Consider the following 23,252-nt stretch of genomic DNA (forward strand, 5'->3'; position numbering starts at 1 on the left):
TATCCATTATTTGGATGGTTTGGGAAATCTAGTTCAACAGTGTGAAACCAGCAAATCCCCGTAAAGGGGAGTTTCATGAATAGTGTTATGCCTTTTTCCCCCTCCCGTTTCCTCTCTCCACCTGATAGTAGAGTGACTTAATACCGAGTATCTGGGCTACCATTAAGGGACTTGGAGAAAACAGATTAACAGGTAAGAAATGAGCTATGTTAATGGAATATGCATTATAAAAAGGCGAAGTGGTCCTTTTAGACAAAGTCTAAGAAAGGAGGTTAATATTGTTTTAATGTGCTTTGCCTACATATAATTTATTGGAAAATAAAAGTTTACTAATTGTTTTTACATCTTTTTTTTTACAATAATTATGGGCTTGCTAAGGTATAGAAGTGACCTAATAGCTGCAATTGTGACCTCTAAGTTATTGTTAATTTTACTGTCAGTATGTGCTTCACATCTTCTACTTATAATGGTATGCTAATTATACAGCAGGATGTCACTTTCTCCAACATACAGATTCCCTATTTCAATTACAGCTAAGTCAATCTCCATTACTAATGAGTAAGCATTTCTTTTCCACGTACATTTGCATTATAATGGACGTTTTCTTTATGCACTAAAATTATTCTTTCCTTGACAACAACTATATATTTTATTCTACAGTAAAGGCTACGACATGATGATTCATTCCTTTCTGTTGGGTTTATCTGTATTTAAATTGTCAAACATTCTGGATAGCATGACACTTTCTGTCTCATGTTATTTTTCTGTACTTCCAGAATAAATGTATGTATTTGCTTTAAGGCAACCTACTTAAGACAAATAACAAAAAAGTAAGCTTATGTGTCAGTCATAAATTAACCCATATTTTAAATTGTTGCATTGTTTCATTCATGAAAAATCTCAACTACTTATGTCAGTGCAAAGTGACCTTTATGATATAATGTTTGACTGATTTGAATATAAAGAAAAAGTGACCACAAGTGACCCATATCACTGCAAGATCCCTCTCTGCTTAACAGAGCGTAGCTCCCTGGCTATTAAATGGAATCCCCCAAACAGACATTTGCTACCCTGCTGATGCATGTATCTACAAATGCAATGGGCAGCTGAGTAAAATGAAGAGGGGAGGCCTCCTGTTCCATCTGAGCTATGCAGCTTTGCTGCCAAATCCGCTCCCTCTTGGGGGTTGTGGCCAGTCACTGGGTGCTGCTGAACTGCTGAACTCGCGCAGCCGGGTCCTGCCGGCAGAGGATTCCCTTCGTCTGCCAGCACGGTGACCCAAGAGGCTTTCCCTGCCCTGCGTCAGGAAACAAGGATATTGGCCAATTGAGTCCTTATGGCAGAGATTCCACATGGCCCTGGGAAAATGTGTCACCTTTTATACACAAATAAAGACCGTGAGTTTTATTGATAAAGTGATAGCTTAATCTTTGATAATATGCAGCAAAGAAGGGGTTGCTTTGATTTCTGTGGGACTGCTCCCTATGCAGTAAATTATGTCTCAGTCATTTCTAGATGCCCAAAGAAGGTTTATGTATCAAAGAGAGTGCATAAATTAACAACCATTAATATTCTTGATGATTTTTAAGTTGGCCTGGTGGTGGGTGTGTATATGGGGAAGAAGATGGGTGTTGGGTTCTTTTAATAATATAAGTATATGGGCTATTTTAAAGAGACAAAATGTGGTGAGAGCATTAGGTAGCATTCCAGAAATGCAGGAGGAAATGTATGCAGCCAGATGTTAGAAGTAACAGATTGATTTCCTGGTCACTGTGCATGAATTCTTTCTAGCCTTGTGTATATCCTGATAATCGGATGGCTTACAGTATAGATACAAAGTTTGTTTTGTTTTTATTTTGAAAGGCCTACGGTATGCAGCCTTTTTCCCAGACAGCAGCAAAAAACAAGGTGAACAATTTTTGCACTATGTGGTTTTGAATTCTGTCATATTTTCTATTACGTTTCTGTCTTCCATTAGGATAGCTTAGTTTACTATATTAACCACCACCATCATCCATATCACTTCCAGTTCCGAGTTTAGTCTGCATTATGTAGTATGATGATTTTTCTGTATGTAGTTTGATGATTTTTTCTCTCTCGCGGGGGCCGGAGGTGGTTACTCACACGTTACGGTTCCAGCGGTGGCCCGTTGAGCAGCTCTTTGCGGAGTGCCCGATGACACCTGGTGGTGTATTTTATACATGCAGACTTAACCGTGTTTGCAGCCGGCGGCGGAGTTTGACCTGTCCTACCCCGAGCGCTGACAGTCAGAGTTTGAGCTATTTAAATGAGTCTCATCTCCTGCATTCTGCATTAAAAAAAAAAAAAAAAAAGTAGTATTGGGAGCACTTTCTCCTCCCGTTCAAGCTTACGTAAACCAAGAGAAGCAATAACACTTCGTTGCTGTTGGAGCAAAATTAATGCCTCTGACCTTACTGTTGAGGTCAGTAGTGTAGTTGTTCACAAGGGCTATGTACCTGTTTTTCCTTAGTAACTTTTCAAATATAATGCATAAATGAATGTTTTATATATACTTATGGACTAAATATACTGCATTAAACTAAAAATCTTTTTGGTGAAAAAACCTGGGTGATTATATTTAGAAATAATGACGTTTTCAAAACTTTACAGTGTGAATACTGAAGGAAGCTTATTCTGGTGTTTTATTTAATGTTATGGTTTCTGGCTTAAGTGTATGATTTTTCTTGCCAGCAAGTATATTTCCGTATGTTTATGAAATTCCGCATCTCTTTGCCAGCATATTTCCTAACAATGGAATATCTGGGATATGCCAATAAGTAACTAGTATTAGTAAAAATTAAGAATCCTGGAATCCTGATTCTGTGGTGAAATTCCTCAGTAGCTGAGACCTATTGCGGTCTTCTCAGTTTTATTTTTATCTGGATAGATCTTTAATCAAAACTGATACTTTTTCTTGCTTAATTGGCCCTTTACTGCCATCTGATTATTTTTCTTTTTTAGTTTCATGAAGAAGAGAAGTATTACAGTTAATATGAAAGAAATACAAAGCGATAATTTATCCTGATTTTTCTCAGTCTGCAGGCCAGTCAAGTACATCAACAATGCAGTATCTTTAGTTGTTTCTAAAATATCATAAAGAAAAGGCTCCCAAAGTGCACTGCCACTGGACTTAGTGGAAGGCAAAAGACTTGATGAAACGAGTATATGTTCATTATAGCCAAATTTGGTGGTATTATTATGCCATTCTGAGATATATAGAATTGACAAGTAAAAAATTAAATAAGGAGAAATGACAGCAGAGTCAAGTTACACTGTTTATCTGAACAACAAAGGAGGGCAAAGTTCTTAGTTCAAAAATCATTGGTTAAGGGTCGTTTGTTTTTTTTTTTCCCTAAACTCACTGCCCCTGTAGTCCATTAACTTTAATGTAGGCAGTCTGGGTTGAGGCTGTCCCTAAATTTCTTATATTCGTGGAGGGCTCTGGTCAGATGATTATGTACACAGCACGGCTGATTTTCAGCATAAGGGACTGGAAGTGCCACTTCTGTGTAGCATTTCTTACACTGCTCCATTGGAGGAGACCTCTCACACAAGGACTTAAATGACCATAGTTCCCAGACATGGGATAATGAGAATTGGACAAATGCCAGTTCTGACAGTTGGTGGGAGTTGCTAACTCTACCTTTACAACACGACGTTAAAAATAGCTTGATCAGGTGTTTATCAAGATAATTTACTGAAGAGTAGGATTAAATTTTTCAGAGATCTGAACCCATTGGAAAGTGACATTTGACATGAAAAGGCATTGGGAGTTTTATCTGATACATGACAGCTATTTTGTCTTCTAAGTGTAGGGAAAAGTGTGGCATTTCAGATAACAAACAAACATTTAATGGTTGCCGCTGGCAATTCTGTTTGGTTTTAGTACTATAAATTCCTAGAGCAAAATTCTGTTTCCAAATTATATGCATACTGCTCGCATTTACTTCAGCAAAGCTTGTGCACATGTTTCAAAGGTCAGAATTTGGCCGTTGGGGCTGAATTTTCAAGGAGGAGTGTATTAAAGACATCTATGCATCAGCAGAACCATATCCTTTGTCTTCTGTAGAACATTTCAGGAATAAGCCTAGTGCTATTGGGCACTGCAAGTGAAACATTTTCTATTTTTTTTAATTGCATTGAGATTGCTTAGCAGAAACATTTCTTGCAGTAATAGGTTCATTATTTCATTTATTGCTTGTAACTCAACACTTTGATACTGAAAAGTTGTCAGTTTTAATAGAGTAAAGACTGGAAGGGACCGCCCTTCAGAAAAATACAGTTGAAAATATACTGTAACAATCAAAACAAGGAGTAGTTCAAGGAAATAGGTATGGTCTGTTGAGGTGCACAAACTTTGGTTTGTAGTTTAATACAGAGAGGTCAACAAGTGTTTTACACAAAGGTAGAAAACAAACCCACTTTTCATTGTGGACAGAGCTCGTATTTGAAATTGTTACTAATCAGACACTTGAAAAAACTAAAACTTGGCATTCATATTCTATTGGAGTTAGTGTGTATTAAACTATTGAAGATCTTTAAACATGTAGGTTTTCCCGTTTTTTAAACATTATACACTTCTTAAAATGTTTATAATGTCTAATTGCTGCTGGATTTCAAGACATATCAATTTTGTTCTTAGTTCCTGCAGATTTTGACAGAATGTCATACCAAAATATTTTGTATTTTTTGTAGGACTGGGAAACAGAAAATCATGACTGGTATTGTTTTGAATGCCATTTGCCTGGAGAGGTGTTGATATGTGACCTGTGTTTTCGTGTGTATCATTCCAAGTGTTTGTCTGATGAGTTCAGGCTTAGAGACAGCAGTAGTCACTGGCAGTGCCCAGTTTGCAGGGTGAGTACCTATGAGATTTCATGTGCTGATCAGAGGATTGATATTCATTAATAGATTCATTAAGGTGTCCAGATGATCTGGCCAGGTTAATCGATAAAGAACTGAATATTGAAACGATGGTACATACCTAGAGCATCTATACAGAGATACCAAAATATGATGCATGTAGCAGATGGTCATTTTTGAAAACTCCGGCAAGTTTTACTTATGCATTTGAACACACACAGTATACTGTGTGGGTATGTGTGTATGTATGTATGCCACGTGTGGATGCAGTATATTGTGAAAATCTTCAACATGAGTAAACAAATTGCTGTATAAGATGCTACTGGTTTTACTTAACGTTATTTTAATGAATCATAATGTATTTTTTTTGTATTTTGATGACTGCATTCTTAATATTTTATTGGAATCATATTTTACATTTTAAAGCCGCAATCATGTTATTAATGAGGGCAGTATCAAAAAATATGGGGTGAAATCCTGCTTCTCATTTACTTCTGTGGATTCTTTTGGTATAAAAAGGCCAACATGGATTTCACCCATAGCATCCATATCTGTATTGCTTTTTCTTTAAAATTGCTATTTTTATAAGTATGATAGGGAGACAGCAAAGAGTATTTTTTATATACTTTCCAAGAACAAGCAGATATGTTGTCTATATGTCATTAGAAGACTAAACGTTCTAGTCAGGATGGTGCTTACTGGTACCTGGCCTAGAGTCAGCCAGATATGTCTCCATGTCCCATCCCCCAATGGAGCACATTCCTAGGCTTCCTTAAATGGAGGGAATAATGCATATGAATGTTTAAGATAAAATTATTGCTATAGAAAGGCATAAAACTGCCAGTTGTGCTCTGCCTGGGATTGCTGGAGGGAGAGGAAATTCCCATGTTAAAAGCTTACATCAAGCTGTGGAGCAGCAGACTGACCTTCAGATGATCTGTGCTGCAAGGAATGTAAGGATTCAGGCACTTCGTAGTACGGAGAAGCAGTTTTTGAAAACACGTGGGTCGTTTTGTTTCAAAACAGCACTTTCTGACTGCTGTTACCTTAGAACCAGTTGTAAGAAACCTGTTACCTGTTGCCCCAGACTGAGAGCTCTCAGGGTTTAGGGAAATAGCAAGAAAATTGAACGTGCCTAAAGGAAGAGGAAAGGAGCGAAAAAGAAGTAGTGGCAAGGAAAAATCAGTTAAGAATAAGGACATGTACCATATCTCTCCATATTGAATTACTAGCATTTAATTTATCTACTCAATATTCCCTGTGTTAAAAACGAGAATGACCAAATATAGGTGAATTGCTTTCACATTTTTAAATAAATCTCTTTAATAATTGTTGGTTCTCATGAGTATTTATAGATCTTATAAATAGTTAAAATTAGGTAAACTGCATCCAGTCTCCACTCTAGTTTACCAATAATTTTAGGTGACACCTGGTGAGAGTAGGGAATGTAAATGGTTTAAGCCACCTTGTATATGAGGTGGCTTATAACATCTATTTTGTAACATGGATGTTGTCAGAGTGGAAATGCTGAATCATTGCATGAAATATGCACAGATACATAGGGTGGTCAGCTTTGAGAACAGTTGGACTTTCATGCTGGTGCCTTGAAATCCTTTCTGGCAATGATATTAAACAAATTTTTATCTTGAAAAAATCCTGTGAAACTCAGACCATGTGCACTGTGTCTGTCTTTCTGCATATGGGTTCCCTTCTTGTTATATGAAGACTAAGGAGAGGTTTTGGGGGCTCCTTAAATATTTTCTGCCTCAGAGATCTTTAGCTTGCTCAGTGCATCAGATGGTGATCAACCTATTTTTTTTAATATTGCCATTTTGAATGCCATGACATCATTTCCTGCCTTGAGCTGGCAGCTTCTATTTTCCTTGTAATTAATCCGAATCCCTTCAAGCCCTAATTCTGCAAACTTGGAATAAGGAGGCTTGCACAGTCTCTGTAAGCAAAAGAAGTCTAGTTGACATGAGAGTTAGCTAGCACCTTTGTGTCAGGCTTCAGTATTCTTCCAGTACTTTCTCCCACCTTCCTTGGACATGACTGCTCTAATTTTATTTTAAAAGCAAGAGAGAGGCCTGTATTCAAAACACTGTGGTAATTTGGAGAGCCCTGGCTGATGTCCAGAGGACGTAACAGAGCTTAACTATCTTGTGTAAGGGCAATGGGATTTACTTTGCATTATCAGCAGTAAATACGTACGTTCAAGAAAAGTAATAGCTGGGACAAAGAGATACATATATTTTCATACTTTTTCTTGTTACTGGACGTAGCACTTTTCACCTCAGAATTTCAAAGCTCTTTACAAAGGTGAAGTAAGAGTATGTTTGAAACCTAATATATTGGGAGAAATAATCTAAGAACACTTCATTCTTATGTAAAGATTGCTTCTGTAATGCTGCCAAGGTCAGCAAGCCTTTGGATTATTCATTTCACAATTGCTGGTTGTACTAGCTCAATCAACCTGTGCAGCTTTATCTTGCACACTTGACTACTCAGAAACATTTTATAAGGACATTGCCAAGGATTTGTTCATAACTTTAAAATATTTTTCCTCCCATATCATTTGTAACAGTCCCTTGCAAACCTTCCTCTGAACTCTTGTTTCCCTGCTGGTGGTTTTCCTCCACTGCATCCATAAGCAAGAATGTCCATTTTCTGGCTTTATTTTTTAACTTGATAGTACCAATCTGAATATTTTGCACCCTACATAATTCTCAGCAGGAGTCAAGAGTCAAACAAAGTTCAATTCAAGCCACATTGCAGTGAATGAAAATTTTCCCTGACTGCTGACTAATCATTGTCTTAAGTGAAATATATTGGTGTTATCAGCAAAATTCCTGGTAGACAGGTCACAAGATAAAGCCTCAATACCAAATGAACTTAGAGATTACATTCCCTCCTACTGGAACCATCCATTCAAGGCAGGGTTAGTCATCTTGGTCTCTGAAGGATGCAGCAGACTTACACATTTAATGCTGCTCTTTGGTTAGATTAAAGGAGGAAATTAATTTTCTCCAGCTGTTAATTTAGCACCTAAAGGCTACAGAAAATACTGATAAAATGCTAGTGGTTTTTTAGGGTGGAAATAGATACATATAAAAATCTGAATAGGAGAATATTGATCACATGTTGGGGTAACTGACATTTCTTTTTTTAAAAAATTCAAATTTTAGAAGAATTTTATAGAAAGGCAAAATTATGTTGACATATAGTTTGTTGCAGAGGAATAGATTTTGAGTTCTGAATCAAAAACAAAGAATTATTCATATGGTTTCACTTGACTTAAATTTCTTACAATCATCTGATCAGAATGATCTTCCATACAAATGCTTTGTGAGGAATTATAACCAATCTACCTATCACAGTGGGTGTTTCAATGGTTCTGGTTTTTGTATATGTGAAAGAAAAGTAAACTGTAGAGCTTAAGAAGTTAAATGCTTTGCTGATAGGTATTCTATAAATAGGCTATTTCTGAGTTTTGGTACTGTACTAAGCACTTCATAGAGAACATAAAAATACACTGTCATGCAGTTCACAATCAACTTTAGACATAATTTAACAAGTGAAACTGACAAACAGGAGAAAGTTAGAAGCACAGAAACATGAATGTTACTCAAGTAACTCAACTACCTAGATCAGGGAGTTTTAGGTACTAGCTGTCAGCCACAGTAGTTATTGTAAAATACAAGGAAGGAAGAAAGAATATGGGTCTATTTACTTACTTTATGGGGTGTTATGGTAGGAGTTAGATAACTGTGTGATGAAACATGTTCTATAAACAGGATTTGACATAATCACACAAGTAATAGCCATGGATTGGTGGGTGAAGGGAAGTCGTAGTATAGGACCAGTATTAGCACCATGTGGTTCGGTGTGCAGAGCCCACAACTGGAGGGGTGTTAGTGCTCGGCGGATCCTTCCATTCATCTTGCAGCTGCATGCACCCTTGGGTAAATCAGGGAGCCCCCAGAACTAGGCAGTGCGTAAGGTGTATTTAATAAAGTATAAAGGAATTTGTCCACAGCAGTGAGAAAACTGGCAAACTTCCACTTAGAGCCTCCTACCACCTCCTCTGTGCACCTAAAAGCGTATTTAATTTCTACGATTCTTCTTACTCAGAAGGTGCTTAATGCACCATACAAGTACAGACCAGTTTGTGGATTCAGCTGCAACATTTCCAGAAGCACCTAATGCTTTGAAAAGTCTAGTTTAACTGTATATGATCTTGAAAAAAGCAGGGTTTATGCCATATTCTACTCATGCAGATACTTTTCTATATGCTGCTTAGGGCATACAGTGCACTGGTTGCTCTGAGACCCATCCCGTGTGCCTGCATACCTTTCTTAATGGTGCAGGAAACCTCAGGACCTGAGGGTTGGGAGTTTGAGAGGACGGCAGAATAGTAAAGCTTTTCATATGTAGCACCAAATTCCTTTGGAAATGAAAGCCCTAAAAAAATCCAAGGGCCAGTGGATAAAGCAAGGAGTTTCTAAATAGCAGTGGTGAATGTACGTTAGACTCTTGCACATAGTTCCCCTGGAAACCTGAATTGCAGATATACCCTTGGAAACCTGAATTGCTTCTGAGAATGGAACTGGTGCCTTAGAAACACGCATCTGTCATTGAGCAGCCTTCACCTAATCCATCACTGCACTGAGATGAAGCTCTTTGATGTGTGTATACACATGACAGTTGAGGGAGGAAGAGAAAAAAAAATTCGTTAATGAGAGATTATAGGGAAACCTCTTTACTTGGAGAAAATGTAATTGAAATGCTTATAGCTAGACAGAATGCTGACACTAACACTTTTCATTTCTTAAAGTTTCTCCATTTTTTTCTCTTCAAATGAAAGATTTCAGCAACTGCAGCATAGTGACCATTGTCACCCTGGGAGTCGAGAGCTACATGCTAACTCAGGGTGCAAAGGATAGTCGCTTCCATCATAGATGATGCTATTGCAGGATGGAGTGTTTCTTGGCTGTATCCCTTGCTGCTGCTAACCTCGTGTGGTTCGTAAAGTCTTGTAGTGAATTCCTGCACTGTAAGCATGTAAGAATTGCTAAATAAGTCACACCTGCACAGTGCAATATATAGCTACCCACTTTACCAGCTAAGCAGTATTATTAATCCGGACTACTGAATACAGAAAGCAATGTAAATCCAACCTTCAGGTACCAGCTTCTAAGGAATAGATGTGCCACAGAGAATAAGGCATATATAAGGTATTTCCTGCACCCACAAGCAGAGTTAGGTTGCAGCCTTGGCCTTCCACTTTCCAGATCTCATTAATCTTCTACATGAGGATTGCTATTGTGAAGTTTATTACTTCACTCCTACATCCCCTATGTAAACACATATGCCTGACCAAGCTTTTCAGTTTTACCATGATTCAAAGCAGAAGGGTTGCAGATTTCTCTAAAGGCTGGTGTGAATTAGGAATCATCCTTGTTGTGGGCTATCCCCGATAGGCAGCTAAGCACCATGCAGCCACTCTCTCACTTCTCCCTGACTCCCAGTGGGACAGAGGAAGAGAAGAGGAGGAGTAAAAGCAAGAAAACTTTTGAGTTGAGATAAGAATTGTTTAATAAGTGAAGAAAAGGAAGAGGAGAGAAAGAAAACAAAACAAATTGTGCAAATGCAGTCACTCACCACCCTGCATGGGCAGACTGATGCCCAGCCAGTTCCCCCTTAAACTCCCTCCTCTCCATTTCTATTGCTGAGAATGACGTTATATGGCATGGAATATCTCTTTGGTTTTCAGTTCAGGTCATCTGCTTGGTTGTGTGTCTTTCCAACCTCTTGCGTACCCCCAGTCTATTCACTGTGGGGGCAGAGTGAGAAACAACGAAGGCCTTGACACTGCAAACACAAGCAAGAGCTAAAACATCAGTGTGTTATCAGCACTATTTCGGTCACAAATCTAAACGACACCACCATATGAGCTGCTAGGAAGACAATTAACTTCATCCCAGCCAGACCTAAGACAACCCTATGTTAAGATGATATATCATACAAATATGATATCTGCAAGTATAAAGATCCTGATAATCTTTTGGGGCTGGGTTGAATCTTAGCAGTCTCCTTGAAAGAAACTTGTACTTTGAAGCAATATTTGCAGTAGCATATCGTAGTAGATCTGACTGTGGACAAAGATACACAGTGGATCTTGCCACTTTTACAGATTCACAAGCCACCATCGTTGTTTTCATTTCCCAAAAGTAGGAAATTGAAAGACCTAATTTTCTTTTATACTTGCTTCTATAGCACTCTGTCTATAAAGGGACCTGATAGTGAGTATATTTTCTTGTGTCAGAGTAATATGAATGGATTTTATGCAAATCATATCCTCCATCTAGTATTATCTGCTTTCTTGCTTTAAGTGGCTCTAGGTTGACTTCTCTGTCAAGTCTTCAAAAGACATAATGGGCTTTTTTTTATTAAAAATTTACACATTTTCCATTATAGCTTCCAAAGAATTTGTGAGTGGTACCTCCTAAAGGGCTAATCTTTGTTGAAAAGTGAATGAAGCGATTGGATTATAGCTTCCTTTCTACAAAGAGTGAGCGACCTTGCCATAAAAAGGCACTTTCCTGGCTCATAGGCTTCGATTCCCTAAATTCATTACCTTTCAACATTTAGTAGAGGAACTTGAGATGAAATTTTTCTTAAAATAAATCAATGTAGGGAATTGAAGGAAAAGTGGAGGAATTCAAGTTTGCCTAAATTGGCAAGTTAATTATATCATTTTCATTGGTGCTTAAGATGATATTAATTGGTGACATCAGTAACGATACAAAGCCAGCTATCTATCTTTTCTTATGATCTGAAGGATAAGACTGCAAACCATCCATCTTAACACAGTCTCTTCCAAACTGTCTTGCCTACCAGGGCATGAAAAATGGTTCACATGAATTCTGAAATTCTTTAAAAGGATGATAAATTTAGAACCATGTCAGAAAAAGAGTTGTAGAAGGACTAGTCAGTGCAAGTGAATTTTATTGTGTCCTAATAATTTTCATTCTTTCAAAATGCTGTGTCATTAGCAAGCATCCAGCACTCCACTGCCTAAAATGACAAAATGACAGCAGTGTTTCATAATGCAGATAATGTAATGCACGTTTGGTTTGCATTTGCAGTAGCAATGTCGGTTTATGCAAAACTGAATAGGTGGATTGAATTCCAGCAGGATGCATGTTCTTATAGCAAAGTAAAACATGAATATACAGAAGGTGATTCAGCTATACAGAGAAGGCTAAAATTCTGTCCTGTTCCCGAGTTTGGAAGGAAGGTCTGGGAACCATTAATATTATGAAAATAATGCTTAAATGCGCTGTAAGTGTTAGAAAGAGCTGGTGCTGGCCCTTTTCACAATAATGAGTTTTACCCAGCAGTGGTAAAAAGTCCTGTCAGGACTATTGCTATGCATACTGTAGTGTCTCTATATGTTCATGATTGAACTGATATTTCAGCGCAGTTTGTAATGATTCTATGCGTACTGTTAAGCAATCAATCAAACACCTTCATTGGTAGTACTGTGTACAATTTTGGTTTAAGAAGGAGGTAGCACAATCCTGAGATGCATAGGTTGCACGCTTATTGTAGCATAAGGGCCAGTCTATGATTTTCAGGCATATAAGCAGAGGAGACACAATCAAATCTCACCCTTTTTTTTTACACTGATATGTAATTTATACTCTTGCCAGGTAAATATGTAAAAGTAGTTGCTCTGTACTCAGTGTGTCTGCTCCCTCTATATGTTCAAAGTCATATATAAGTAATTCAGTACAAAGTAGCACACTTGTAGTGATTAATAGTTCATCAGCCTCATACCTCTTTTAGCTACCTATTAGGACATGGGTTCTGTTTTTTCTTGTGTTTGCTAAGCAACAGCCATCTGCACAATTATATGGATCTTGCTAAAGACCATCGACATTTGAAGATGCAGGTGTAACTGAGCCAGTTTGGTCCACACAGTTTGCATACAGATGGTGATGTGAGGCACGAGAAGGGGAGAACTCAGCTTGGCACTCAGTATGTTCAGAGGTGTAAGGAGAAATAAACATTCTTGCAAGAGATGTGAGCCGTTAGAAGTCACTTCCAGGATAATAAACCTGGAACCCATGCTGTTGTTTCACTGTGCTTTGTTTTGGAGAACTCCTGTAGGCAAGAGAAAGGAGGAGATAGCACTTTTCAGCCAGCTATTGTAAGGCCATGCAGAAAAGTGCACGGCTGCTGTGACCTGTAATTGGAAAGGCTGGTTTGTAGGAGCACACCAGGCATTTACAGAGAGCCACCTTCTCTTTAGCAGCATATTCTCTGTATGCAGTGCTTCCCACTAGCCTGGATTGACTTTGAAGGGTGGGGATAAGTTTCTATACAAGTCTAAGATGAGGGGGAAAAACTCTGGATCCTGAACTGCTAAAAAGTAGTCTGTGTTCTGGAATCTGGATTAGATTTTTGAAGGAAGACTCAGAAAAATCAACAACTGCTATGTTTCTTGAGCAGCAAAAAGTACTGTGAGTTTTTGTTGGCTAAAGCCTATTTGATTTCCTCCTAGACGATGTCATTTTGCCTAGTAAGCACATAATTTCTAGATGGTACAGGATGTTCTTTTAAAAATAATTTCTGATTTTATCAAAAATATTAATGCCTTGCTAATAAAAAGACCATTAAATAAATTTTAAACTGCTCCCTAAAATGCCTTTCTTCATTATTTTATTCTAATTATTTACTTAAGTGAGAGGTTTTGACAAAGTATTATGGATACAAGTGGAAATAAAACCTGTAATCCTTCTGTAGCTGAAGTCCTCAGCCCAGACATAATTCAAAGCGACATACATTGTTATTGTGACATATTAGTGTTACTAATTTCCCAGAAAGTATTTCCCCTAAAAGATTGTGTGATATGTGATTTAGTTACCTTTTCAAATATCTTTGTGATGCAGAGAAAATTATTATTGGATGAATTTTTAAGTCAAGTTCAAAATAATAACATGATCCTGTTTTTCTTTGACAGAGTATCAAGAAGAAAAACACAAGTAAACAAGAGATGAGCACATACCTGCGATTCATAGTCTCTCGTATGAAGGAGCGGGTGAGTCTGAAGGAAGGCAGTTTATCGAAGTGTTGGGTTGCACTGTAGAGGATGCATTACGCTTGGCCATGTGTGACTGTGCAGGGAGGAGGGCTACAAGAGGGGGTCATTTTATTCCCTGTCATAAGCGGTGTGTGTATTTCAACATACACTTACCATGTCTCGTTGCTCTGATTAATGTCGTTCTGGCGGGAGTAGTTTATGCAATAGGGCTGTGGCTCCACTGAAATGGACATTTTTCAGGTTTGAAACACATGTAGTCTGTCAACTTGTGGATCGACAGTTTGACCTTGTGTATTCCCCACCTGAAATATTCCAAACTATTGCATTTTTAATTTTTTTGTGTGTGTGTTTTAAGCAGATTCTAAATGCAATAACTTACACTGTCTCATGGTCCTTTCAGGCTATAGATCTAAACAAGAAAGGGAAGGACAACAAACACCCCATGTATAGAAGGCTGGTGCACTCAGCTGTTGATGTTCCTACTATACAGGAGGTAGAGTGACTTGCTTTCTAACTTCCACACTGTTTATGGTGTCTATTTACAGTGAAGATAAACCTTAAGGACTAAAGCACTAATACTGTTTAATTCTCCTTATGATCAGTACTTCAGTATTGTATCCAACATTGAACATAGGAGCTTAAAATTTCAAACTTTTCCTCATAAATAGGTAACAAAGTAAAACTATTTTGAGTGGTGCCTAGTTTTCAGACATAGAGTATCCTCAGTTCCTTTTGTACTAAGTTTTTACTAGGAGCTGTGAGTAGCTGAAATCTTTAGAGAAAGTACCTTTTATCTAAGTCACTGAATATGGACTTGAGTGTCCATGTTTGCATATCTGGTCCAATGTTTTTGACCATATTCCGGTTTTAGTCATTAAGGCCCTGTGTAGGTGGCAACTTCATAAACATCTAAACGACTCATAAAGAACCAGTCATTTTGTTGATCACAAAAAACAAAGACTCACTTAAAACATCTGTTTTGTATTAATTGTTCCAAAAATAAAGTACTAGTAAATGTGTTTTTGTATTTTTCTGAACCAAAGATCTGACCATGACTCATGTAAATCAACTGCACATGACCAAAATGAGTGGCATATTCATCTTTATTCATTGCTGCAACTGGATTACTATGCAATGTTGTAGTATATATTGCCCTTTACAACCATAGATGTGAAAAGCCTTTGTTTTATTATGGTTGTTGAAACATATGCATAAACAGTAGCTTCGCTGGCAGTTTTGGAGACCAACACTACTGGCTGGCTTGAAATACTGGCAAGTGGTTGAGCCTGCAAATAGATCAGGCCTTCCTTTCACTGTGTCACCTTCAGCTGATAAAAAAGGTCTTTTGGCCTTGATAGCATCCTAGAAACGGATGGTGTTTTGTTGAATGATTGGAATTCTCATAGGTGATCTTGACAGAGCACAACTGAAAATGTTGCATTCCTCATCAGGCAAAAGACCATACTAGGAAAATTAACTGCAGGGCTCCATGTAGGCGTTTGTTACGAGTTTGGAAGAGTAAGACAATCAGCCTTCATCAGAAAACACTGACTGTCAAGTGAAGATCCTGGAAGTATAAAGGCAGTCAACATTGATTTGAAACTAGCTGATCTTCTAAGGTACAAAATCGTCTACCTCAGGGAATATATTTGAATTTGAACAAGTGTTCTGGGCCACACCTTATGATGAAGCTACTACAGATTTACCTTGTTACAACCAAGAGAATTTTTTTTTTTTTAATTAGTCAAGTATTAAAGCACCTGGTTTACTTCTGGGCATTGCATAAAGGCACCAATGCAGCCAGTGTTCAGATACTAACAAACTGTGTCAAAAGGTTGTAAGTATTCCTTCTGTATGCAGGAAAGGCAGTGTTTGATCTGTGTTGCATAATGCAGATTTCTGTGAAAGCTTCTCTGTATAAAACAGATACAGACAGCACTTTAACAGTTTTTCACAGTCGTATGTTTTCTTTCATGTAGAAAGTAAATGAAGGAAAGTACAGGAGTTATGAGGAGTTCAAAGCAGATGCTCAGCTGCTTCTACACAACACAGTGATTTTCTATGGAGGTAAAGTACTACATTTATTGCTTGCTTTATTTGATCTATCTTTATCTGTAGGAAACTCACTTTGGTATTAGATAATCTTAAGTGTGGATGAGGTCATTTCAGAGCCCTTAAAAATCAAAGTAAGCTGCAAGAGGATTTTGTAGGGTTTTTTCTGGCCCATCTACTACACAACTATTTTCATCCTCTCTGGCTAAACCTGTTAGTAGGAATTTGCACCTTTGCTATACTGTTTCTTCTGCAGCCTAAGTCGTAAGTCAATCTATATTGCAGATTTATGCCAGTATGCATACGTTGTTCTAGAGTGGAAAGAGGTTTGATCTCTGATATGCTGTGTCAGCAGAAACGTGCTATAGACACATATTTTTCACTCATGGGCAATATCTGCCATATTGCAACAGCACATATAGTTATATCCACACTAGAAATGTCCTGCTGGTGCAGTGTATGGAGGTACAGCCATCAGAAAAGCTGCCAGCCACTGGAAAGGTAATAAGTGACTGTTTGATATGGTGAGACTGTCTGATTGGAAGTGGAGAAACATCACCACCGTGTCCATAAGCTATAGCCAGGTCCTGGAACAAGGTTCTCCAGAGCCATCATTTCAGGAAAGATGTGATTTTCCCCTGAAGACATGGCCCACATCAGGGAAACTGGGAGGAGGGTGGGACCAGCCTGTTTACAGCATCAGAAGATCCACATTGTGTTGGTGGGGGAGAGATGGGAATGAGCTAATAGAGAAATACACAGGTGTAAAGGGAAACATATAGTGATAATCTGTGAAGCATTACTGTAAGCAGAAATACTTATGTGATTGTACCTGTGTTCCTGTCAAGTGGTGATAGCAGAGAGCCATGTTTTAGGACAATTGCAGTGTCATTAAGACACTAGCAGAGAAAGAAACTGGATCCTTATTAAGAGCAACCCTGTCTCCCAGCTGCTGTTCCTCAGATGCGTACTTGTATTGTTCGGTTTAAAAGCTCCCAACAGTATTTTTGCATATAAATATGAAAGAGAAAACAAATATAGAACTGATTATTAGAAAATTTTAAATGGAAGGGTTATCCAAGTGACTACATTATGTTTTGTATTCTCAAAGCAAGACAATTATAGCATGAAAGTCATAGCAATACCAGCTGCAAATCTTTGTGAGCACTGTGATCATACTATGATTGCTCATACCATTTATTTTTAATTTATAGCGGACAGCGAACAGGCTGATATAGCGAGGATGCTTTACAAAGACACATGTCATGAAGTAAGTAGCACCAATTAACCAAGATGTAGACAAGATACTTGATTTTCCTTTCAGAATCTAAGAAAATTATCCTCCATATTACAAAAATGAAAAGGGTGTGAAGATTGTTATAAATTTCCCCTTAACTTTCAAACAGCTGATTCAGAATTCCTTGTTCTTTTTTTTTTTTTTTTTTTGCAACTAGACTATCATTTGGAAAATACTGATATTCAAATTTTAGTTTTGAAAATAATCTAATAATACATAATTGGACTAGAAATAATTTACTTGCTAATATAAGTTGAACCTGGGGTGAGATTCCTACCAAATTCTGTAGTCGGCATTGAAACATTTCTCAACATTCAGAGGAGACCAAAAGATAAAGCTAGGGGAGCTGTCACACTTTCTCCATTTGTATAGTAGAATTACTTCTTTCAGAATGTACTTCAACTATTTGATGAATTTAAAGAACTATTCTTTGCATTTTAGCTATAATAAATCATTAAGAGTTGAATTAGTCTCCCCCTTTCTGCCTTGTTTTTCTAAAACATGAATAACAATTCTGCAGCTTGTCTTTCATCCGCTCTCAGCTCACCTCAGTTTCACACCTCTGGTTTGCACAGACAGAAGGAACTCCACCAAATTAGCAAGCAAGGCTGAAAAATTTAACTACCTAAAGGAGAGGGATACTACTGAAGTCACATAAACAGGATTTTTTGGGCTTACTTAACTTTTTTTGTTTTTCAGCTGGATGAACTACAGCTTTGCAAGAACTGTTTTTATTTGTCGAACGCGCGACCTGACAATTGGTTCTGCTATCCTTGCGTATGTTGCTGATACAGATTTTTATTTGTTTGCTTTTCTGTGTAAAGTTTTGCTGTCATTAATGCATTGAGTATTTCATTTCAGTAGGCTTGTTTCAAAAGCGTGGTTAAGACTCTGTAAGTCTAGGTATCTTACACAAATGAAATGTTGATTGAAGTTCAAAGCTGTCACAATATAGGTTATAAAACTTGGTTATCAGCCAGTTACAACAGTCTCACGAAAAAATACGGAGTTTACAGAAATAAAGCTTTGCTCCTGGATGAAGCTATAAAGACAAGTTTAATTTTTGGGCTGCTTAAGATCTCTGTTTTCAATAGGCAGTTACACCCTTTTCAGACTTTGTGTTTTTTTTTTCTTTGATCCAAGCAGTACATCTAACAGGGGAATGTGTATTGTGAGAAGATAAAAATGAAAATAGCATTAGACATAAACAGCAAGCATATTCTTAAGATACTAGCATAGTATTACAGCAAAATATTTGTGGGGGAAATCAATGTAATACTTCATATCCAATAATAAAGACAACATTTTTTCCAGATACCTAATCATGAGTTGGTGTGGGCCAAAATGAAAGGCTTTGGGTTTTGGCCAGCCAAAGTCATGCAGAAAGAGGACAATCAAGTTGATGTTCGCTTTTTTGGCCATCACCACCAAAGGTAATTTATTAATTTCATGTGCTGCTTTTTACAAACAATACTTAAAATAATTTATTTCATCTACCATGTTGTAAATCCTGGCTCAGCTAGTTGCCAACATTAGAAAGACTGAGTGCTTTGCCATAATTGTTTCAGAAAATTTAAAGCTCAGTCTAACACATCTGAAGTTGCCAAATGGCTCAGAGATTCCCTTTCCACAGTTGCTATAGGGATGTTACTTAATGTCATTTTAATTAAAGGAAGCAAGTGAACTTCAATTGTTTCTTCAAATCAGTAGCAGCCTGCTAATCCAGGCCAAGGTGAAAATTGGACAGAAATGTACTCTTAGTACCAGCAGTATTGACTTTGTGCAGTTTTCTGTTCTGAGCAGGCACATTGCGTTTTCGTGTTTTAGTAACATAGCATCACAAATGTTTCTGTCTCATTGCTAGAACATTGACAGAGCTTCTGCTTTGAGCCAGTTTGCAATTTCAGAGAATAACTCTTTACATTGGAAACTTCACTCAGAGATCAGCTTTTACTTACACCTCCAGTTGTTTGTTCAGCATTTGGGGAGGGTTATAGTAGTGTTACTGCAGTGGATGTACTGATTTTTTTTGCTATTTGATTTATATGCCTATAATGAGAGGAGACATTTGCAAAGTAATTCATGGGTTTGGGGAAAGTATGTTTTGGTGCATCCCAAAAGGGCCTAGACAATTCAGTAACAGTGTTTTATGAGGCTGTTTATTTAAATTGCTTTTAGTGTAATTTGAACAGTATATAACATGTTTTCATTTGTTATATGAACTACTAAGATTTTCTAATAGGCGTAAAATGCATAAAGGATCTTGTCACAGTCACAGAATGATTTACCTTGAATCTGTTTGCAAAGGCAGCTTATAACCTTAGTAGTTTTGGCATTAAGTTCACACCACTTCAAACTATTTAATAAAGTAACGTGACACTTGTGGGATGAGGTGCTTGCAACTTTTTAAATAAGTGCTGGTAGAATAGGCAAAATACATTTTACTAGAGTTCCATTGCTTAGTTACTGTGCTGGACATGGACAAAAGGCCAGATTCCTGGTTGGTGTAAATTAGCACTGTTTCCTTGACTTCATTGAAATGAAATTTATATTGCAAGAATTGAGAGTCAGACCGCAGACATTTAATTTGTTACAGTATTTACTCTGTTATGTAGATATGTGTGGCAGTGATTCTTTTTCTTTAATGTCCAATGCTGCTTGGTATAACCTTTCAAAATGTCAAGAGCTGCCTATCTAACTCTGTAAGGAGTCTCTGAAAATATTTAAGAGGACACAGTACCTTTGGAACCAAGTCACTGGCATGAATCCAGTCCAAGAGTATGACAGACCCCACATGTGTTCAGTGATAGACAGAAGCCAAAACTACAGAATGTCTCCATTTGAAGTCATAATTTGGTACATTGCTTGAGAGTTTTAGCAAAGAGGTCAAGGACTAAATTGGATTAGCATAAGAACCTTCAGTAAAGATGTTTCTGTGTCTGACTCAGGGCGTTTAGCAAGAGAACAGGTAGAAGATGTGACTGCTGTTGGTGCTGGAGGAGGTTTGTGGCTCACCAAAAATGAGAGAGACTCTCAGCCATAGCACCCACAGCTAGTGAGCGCTTACAATAACACAGATAGCGAACGCTATGCTGTCTGGTTTTTTCAAATGTGTTGGGTTTACAAAAGTTGTGAGTAAAAAGGAATTGTCAGCGATCGGCCACTGTGAAAAGCTGCTTTTGATGTCGGCTTCTCAGGTCAAGATCTTTCATCCGTATTTAATGTTTTTGAACCTGTCTGTACTGTGTATTCAAAAGGGCCTGGATCCCCTCAGAAAACATTCAAGATATCACAGTTAACATCCATCGGCTGCACGTGAAACGCAGTATGGGGTGGAAGAAGGCCTGTGATGAGCTGGAACTGCACCAGCGTTTTCTTCGTGAGGGGAGATTCTGGAAATCAAAGAATGAGGATAAAGGGGAAGAGGAGGCAGAGTCAAGTATCTCTTCCACCAGCAATGAGCAGGTGAGTGCTCCCACAACGTTACCAGTCAGAGCAATTTATTAAAGAGTACAAAAATGAACTGTTTTTTATTAATCTGCTATTAAATTAACCTTGTGCTCTGTCTGCAGTTTTGTAGTGACAACAAGAGGGTTCAAAGGCTTATTTTCCCTAATAAGTTTTGTGGTTAAGTGATAGCAAGAATATAGTTTTCCTCCAGTTTCTTGGATGACCTCTAGGAAGTTTTTAAGTGATTGTCACCTACAGCACCTTGACGAGACAGACCAAGATCTCTAAAGTTAAATAGGAATGTTCAAGTTAAATGTCATGGATATCAGATAGACTGCAACACTGCCTTCTTGGACTCCCATCAAGGGACAGCCCTGTAGCTGTTCAGCCTTTTCACAGCTGGAGTGTGTTCACTTTGGACTGTATTCTGTGTTGCAGACCCTTGAGTAACGGCAATCATTACATTTTCAGCAAGTCCAACTAAAGTTAAGTGCAAATGTTGCACTTGAGGACCACGTGACCAGCAACTGATTAAAGTAATTAAAAATAATTCTGCAAAACAAGAAAATATATATTGCTTTAACAAAGGTGAAAAGCACAAAGGGCCAAGATACAAAACTTCTCATTGCCATATGGAAATTCTCTTATCACAGCTGAACCTTGCTAGTCATTCATTGTCCAAGAGGGTGTTACATATTCACTGTTACTGACTTGGCAGTAAGATTTTCATAGCTTGCAGGATGCTTCTCTGTACTTTTGTCAGCCTTTTCCTTGGCAACATCTTTTTTCCTCATTTAAAACCATTAGCCTCTCTGTAAGTCTGTTTTATAAAAAATCAGCATGTTTTGACCCTCTTCCCTTTTGTCAAACAGATCTATCATCCAATATGTAGCTAAAACCATAAAGCTTATAAAACTGGATGTTGCTTTAAGGAGATGCTCCTTATCGACGTGGTTTTAGGTTTTTTTAGCCTAATTTGCTTAGCTAACCCTTTGTAGCCTCTTTATTTAATGTCATGTATGCAGTCACACAACAACGTGTGATGAAACAGGAAAACGGTCACAAATAGTATTTACGAAAGATAATAGAGGCATTTTCCCAGTTTTTCAGAAGTGTCAGTCATAGGGTTTAAAGTGTGCATTTGCGTATTTTCTGTTCCACCTCAGCTGTTCATCCTTCACTTGGTTAATGCTTATACCTGTTTCACTGGTTTCCCAGATACAGGAACGTAAGAGGAGCTGTCAAACTCAGTGCTTTGCAGTAAACTGCAGTATCCTGTCACTAACACTAACTAGTACTGGATGCTTCAAAGACAGGAGTAAGAACTTTACTGTAAGCCATTGTAAGACAATATACCATCCACTTAGATATCACCCTTGTTTCTGTTGCTGGAGATTGGCTTTTATTCTAAAGCATGTAGTTTCATACCCCTCCAAGCATACAGTTTTAATCAATTATAGCAAGTCTGGATAAGCTTACTATCTTTACATGTACACATTCTCTTTATAATTATTGCTCTTTTCTGGCTTCCAACAAGATCTACTGCCTAATTGTGGGTCACTGATATCAGAATATTCCAGAAAACAAGTGTTTGAACTTGTGTGTGAAATGAAGAAAAGAATGGTTAAGAGTATTTTAGCAAATATGTATTGAATGTTAGAACTTGTTCATGAATTTTGTTTCTTAATGCAGTCATAGTCAGCAGTGATAATGTGGAAAGTTTATAGTGTGCACTTGTCATTTAAGAACAGTATTTAAGTTTCTATTTGCTAAATTAAATAATTGCAAATAATGAAAAATAAAAGGTACATCAGTCATGTTAAAATGAATGCTACTTATATGAACTGGTTTTCTGAATGATCCAATATGCTTTTCTTAACGTTCACAGCTGAAGGTTACTCAGGAACCAAGAGCAAAGAAAGGACGACGTAACCAGAGCATGGAACTCAAGAAGGAAGTAAGTAACTTCAATTACCATGTTTGTAGAGATAGCAAAGTACAAAAAGTCTGAAATTTTAATAGACACTCCTTTGGTTTCTGTCACCCTTTACTGATTTTACAATCTTGGAAGTTCCAGCCAAGGACCAGCTCGGTCCGAGGAGCTAACAAACATAATCACGCTCCCCCATGCAAGCCACTGGGGTCATTGTGTTAATACTCTGTATCATAACTAAATCAACAGTCAGCTTACGGCATGTTTTGTTTTAATGACAAATTCAGGCTACTTAGTAAGCCTATAAACAGCAGAAATTAGAAAGTATTTTGCACAATCAAGAACATTAAGTTTATAACATGTCATATCCACCCTTGTCCATGGAACGAACTTCCTTGTTTATCCACCTTGCACACTGAATGAAGTGAGGGAAACAGAAACCTGTGATGGATCGTGAAACCCAGGGACTGCATTATTACGCTTGTACACAAGGGGGCAGGTGCTGAGACAGCCGTAAATGTCATATT

The 23,252-nt window shown here is 37.7% G+C and overlaps 1 protein-coding gene across 6 annotated transcripts in view; it reads left to right on the forward strand.

Annotated features, from left to right (window-relative positions):
• The window catches only part of ZMYND11 (zinc finger MYND-type containing 11), a 109,547-nt gene that overhangs the window by 77,478 nt on the left and 8,817 nt on the right, over positions 1-23,252 (forward strand). For 3 of the 6 annotated variants that reach the window (XM_086614270.1, XM_086614269.1, XM_086614272.1), the window contains 10 exons: positions 1,864-1,908; positions 4,717-4,878; positions 13,913-13,990; positions 14,394-14,486; positions 15,973-16,060; positions 17,260-17,315; positions 18,042-18,119; positions 18,657-18,775; positions 20,600-20,807; positions 22,681-22,749. In XM_086614270.1, the coding sequence (XP_086470396.1) occupies positions 1,864-1,908; positions 4,717-4,878; positions 13,913-13,990; positions 14,394-14,486; positions 15,973-16,060; positions 17,260-17,315; positions 18,042-18,119; positions 18,657-18,775; positions 20,600-20,807; positions 22,681-22,749 (996 nt within the window). The remainder of the gene's footprint in view (positions 1-1,863; positions 1,909-4,716; positions 4,879-13,912; positions 13,991-14,393; positions 14,487-15,972; positions 16,061-17,259; positions 17,316-18,041; positions 18,120-18,656; positions 18,776-20,599; positions 20,808-22,680; positions 22,750-23,252) is intronic. The other 3 variants (XM_086614273.1, XM_086614271.1, XM_086614274.1) reach the window with 3 other exon arrangements.

Source organism: Tauraco erythrolophus, chromosome 7, assembly GCF_009769465.1.
Source record: "Tauraco erythrolophus isolate bTauEry1 chromosome 7, bTauEry1.pri, whole genome shotgun sequence".
NCBI classification, from domain to species: Eukaryota; Metazoa; Chordata; class Aves; order Musophagiformes; family Musophagidae; genus Tauraco; species Tauraco erythrolophus.